A 3,997-nucleotide genomic window follows, 5' to 3' on the forward strand; every position below is an offset into this window, starting at 1 on the left:
GGTTTGTAAATTAGAGGGTGAGACAATATATTTCAGATCAAAGTGTACTCTTTTTTTAATCATACAGAGTGAAAAATATTTGAAGTAAAGTAGCCATTTGTTCCCTCTCCAATGAAAATTCTTCTCTTTTTTTTTTTTTTCTGGGGGGAGGAGGGGCAGGGAGGGAAGTTAACCACTTCTCATTCTTACTTTTCCTTCCTGAGGGATAAATGACTGTACCTTCAGAATGTATCTTCAGGTGATCCAGCTGGAGGAGGTATGATGGCTTTATCTTACAAGTCACAGCTTTGACAATGCAATGAATCTATACATTACGAACTTTTGTACAACAAAATACCTGCAGCCCTGAAACACAACAGTCTGCCTAACAGACTCACAGTTAACTATCCGGAGGAACACACTCAACATTTCCCATCTTCCTGCCCAACAGTTTCTCCTCTAGCCGTGACAAATTTGAACAGCTACACACAGTTTACTCTTTATCATTCTGCCTAGCTACATCTCGTTCTCAAAAAGTCACACTGACAGGAAGATTTACTCATCCTAGTAAACTGGAACACTTTCTTTTCAGTAGAGGCCTGCACTGATTGGACATTCCTTTTTATACCTGTATTTTAAAATCAGTTTACAGAATGTGTTAGAGCGGTAGAGAGAGAACATAGTTTCATTTTGTTTCTTCACTAACCACTCCACTGCATGAGGATCAGTGTAGAACACAGAGGAGGAATATTTCAAAAGCTAGTAAGTAACAAAAGAAAACTCTGATGCTTACACTGGACTTTGTATCTCCATCCCCCCTCCAGTCTAAGCCAAGTGAAAAAACCATTTTGTTCAAAGTCAGGTCAGAACAGTGGATGAAATATCTTATCATAGCTTATACATAACATGGGCTTCTGAAATTACTTCAACATGGTGTTTTTCCACTCACTCAAATAAAAGCATCTCCAGAGCATCAAGATCTGATGGAACTTAGCCAGACAGGTATCCACAGCAGCTCAGAAATTAAGTAGTCAATTAAAAAAAAAAAAAAAAACAAAACCAAAAAACAGTTATTGTTCCCCAACATTTTCAACCAGCTTAAAGAAAATACAGTAGAACCTCACTGTTCTGCATTTACGACTGGGAGATTAACTGAATGCCATTTCACTTGTGACCGTTTTGCAACATTCCAGTGTTAAGAGTTAAGCCAGGACGATGCACTTCGATGTGTTCCGCTCACTTCAGTGGAGTGTTGCAATTCAGCTTTTTTTCTTATCGTGTGATATAAGCATACTTATAATTAATGGAAAATAAGTCCAAACGAGGTAGCACTGCCACTCTTTGCTGGAATGCGGACAGATTCTGGCCTAATTTTAAATAGTGGCTCAGCAAGACTCTACTGTAATCTACACAAAATGTATAAAACACGAACCTTTTCCAGAATAAGGCCACTAATTCTGCCATTGGCAATAGGCAGTGAAAAACAGCAGTTAAAAAAAACCTCACTTGATTACAGAGGTGTTTTTGAGGCAATAAACTGTGGGGAGAAGTATAAACGCGTTGTCCTCTCATCCCTCCTCTTTGTTTTCCAGTATAAGTATCTCTGCTTCATATACGTTCTACTCCATGGGGAGAAATTTCAGTCTATTTTCTTAGCTGGGAGACTAAGTAAGTCCACGCTACATTTAAAGATGGGGACAGCACTGTAAAACAGTAGGATTATAAGCTTCCCATGAGTCATAGTCATGATAGTCTGATGTCCAGATGCCCAGATTCGATACCAGGGCCCATAAAAAGGATCTGAGATGGCTGGGCACAACATGTTGTTCAAATTCACTTCTGTAACCTGAGAAAGTGACAACAAATTTATAAATTAACAATATTTTTGTGTTGCACTGATTCAGACACCTAAAATGGTAATTTTTAAACTACCATAATAATCACAAATGTTTAGGTGACAATCCTTCGTTCAACACAAGTAGGGCAGCTTTCAGAAGGAAAACAGATCCAAATTCAATTGTGCATTTAATAGATGGATTTATGCAGTATATAACCAATTGATTAAATATTTTACTGATACTTGTGCGATATGAGATACAACTGTCCATTGGAACAAGCAATTAAAAATTTGCATGCAAGTAGTCTTATCCACATATATCTGGACACTGAAAAACTAGAGTGTGTTGGTTTGGGTTTTTTTTTTTTTTTTACTTTGAGTGTACTTGCAAAGTATCCATTTATTAACCTGTATTTACTTACCAATCCCAGAATCTGCAAGATGCTAAAATGATATACAAACATAAACCCCGTGGATAAAAGAGCCCACCAGAAATTGCAGAGTGGTTCTGGAGTGTAGATACCTTGAAAAGAAAGGAATACATTAGTATTCATCTGAATTACTGTGTCCATCAAACACTCATGAATAATCCTCTCCTCCTCCTCTTGTGGATGCTAGGGCATCTGGCTTCAGCTGATAACCTACTCAATACCATTGCAGTAATTAATATTTGAGAGCCTTATTTAAAAACCTGCCTGGACGCATTCCTGTGTGACCTACTGTAGGTGATCCTGCTCTGGCAGAGGGGTTGGACTAGATGATTTTTTGAGGTCCCTTCCAATCACTAACATTCTGTGCTTTCTTACCTGGAGTGTACTGATCAGTTTCTTCCCTCCTTCTGGTCCAGCAGTAAAATGTACAATATGTTATCTCATTAAGCTTGCCTATTTTTCACCAACACCATTGATTTTTACCTCATTTTTCCTTCTACCACAGAAGTACTAAATGATTTTTAAATATAGAAATGGTATACAATGAATCTTCAAAAAAATCAGGTTATTTATACTTAAATGCCTGCTTCTTATGGGGTGTATGACTTCAGCACGTACAGAACTAACCTAGGTAGTGGCAGCTCCTGCACTGCACTAGAATCTAGCCTAATTGCCATTTCCTAATTTTATGGCTGTTTAACAACTGTGAAAAACTAACTTGCACCAATAACACCTAGAAACAGAAAAGCTCTATAAAGTAAAGTCAAGCCATTAATGACAGACTGTGCTGTTAAATGAAAACTGCTGTGGAGATACTTAGAGATATACAGTACAAACAATTTTATCACCAGTGGCTATCACAGATACTGTAAAATATTGTTTTCCTTCAAAGGAAGTAGCAGATATCAGGTTATTCCTAGGTTCACCTGTCTCTCTCCTCCCAAAACTAGGTTTTGTCAATTTACTGACAAAACACAATGTCACGTGATCTAGAATGAACCAAGGGAATCAGATCTAATAAAAGTACCTTTAGATACAAGACTATTTTTAGAATTAAGTATTCAAACATCATATGGTGAGAACAAAAACAGTTTACAGACTTGTCAAGACTCTTACTAACAGACATGAAGATTTCAACATAAGATACACAGGAAAATACTATTTTCTTTATGACTTTAATAATTTTAACCTAGGGACGCAAAAGAAAATATGCACTATGTCATGCTGCTCAGCTGCTATAAGAAATTGTAGAGTTTCAGATGATTACAAAAATACACTGGCATTTTTATCTGCCTTTGTCTGTTCTCTGATCCATTATATATTATTAAATATTGGAATGTGTATCCAGTACTCAAAGGATAGCTTACAGCAGAGTGCAATATTGTATTAGCCTTTGCTAGCTAGCACATTCAGTAATTACCAGGAAGATTCAACAGACTTCAGCATATACTGTACAGGCTCCTGGGCCCATGCATAGCTAGCTGTAACAGAACTCATCAGACTAAAGCTGGTAGGAGTATGCCTATGTATGGCGTCATATGTAGATAAAGGCAAGTAACTGCTGTTACGTGCTTTACCACACCACCATATCAAGTCTCAGGTTTAAAATCCCTGGAGGATTGCTTTCTCAATACCTATTGCCCTTTTACAGGGCAATTTTCTTCCATAGTTTGTATCCATCATACCAGTTCAGACTGATTTTGCAGCAGCTACCTGAAATCTATCTAGATTTCAGTAAGGCATTCGACAC

The 3,997-nt window shown here is 37.4% G+C and overlaps 1 protein-coding gene across 1 annotated transcript; it reads right to left on the reverse strand.

Moving 5' to 3' along the window:
- Positions 1–1,235: 1,235 nt before the first annotated feature.
- On the reverse strand, positions 1,236–2,388 carry LOC104526008 (transmembrane protein 164-like). Its single transcript, XM_010169329.1, has 2 exons — positions 2,239–2,388; positions 1,236–1,825 (listed from the first exon to the last, which is right to left on the reverse strand). The coding sequence occupies exons 1-2, from the start codon at positions 2,386–2,388 to the stop codon at positions 1,619–1,621; spliced, it is 357 nt and encodes a 118-aa protein (XP_010167631.1). The 3' UTR covers positions 1,236–1,618.
- Between the last annotated feature and the right edge of the window lie 1,609 nt (positions 2,389–3,997).

This window comes from Antrostomus carolinensis, unplaced genomic scaffold (assembly GCF_000700745.2).
Source record: "Antrostomus carolinensis isolate BGI_N321 unplaced genomic scaffold, ASM70074v2 scaffold6556, whole genome shotgun sequence".
Classification (NCBI taxonomy): Eukaryota; Metazoa; Chordata; class Aves; order Caprimulgiformes; family Caprimulgidae; genus Antrostomus; species Antrostomus carolinensis.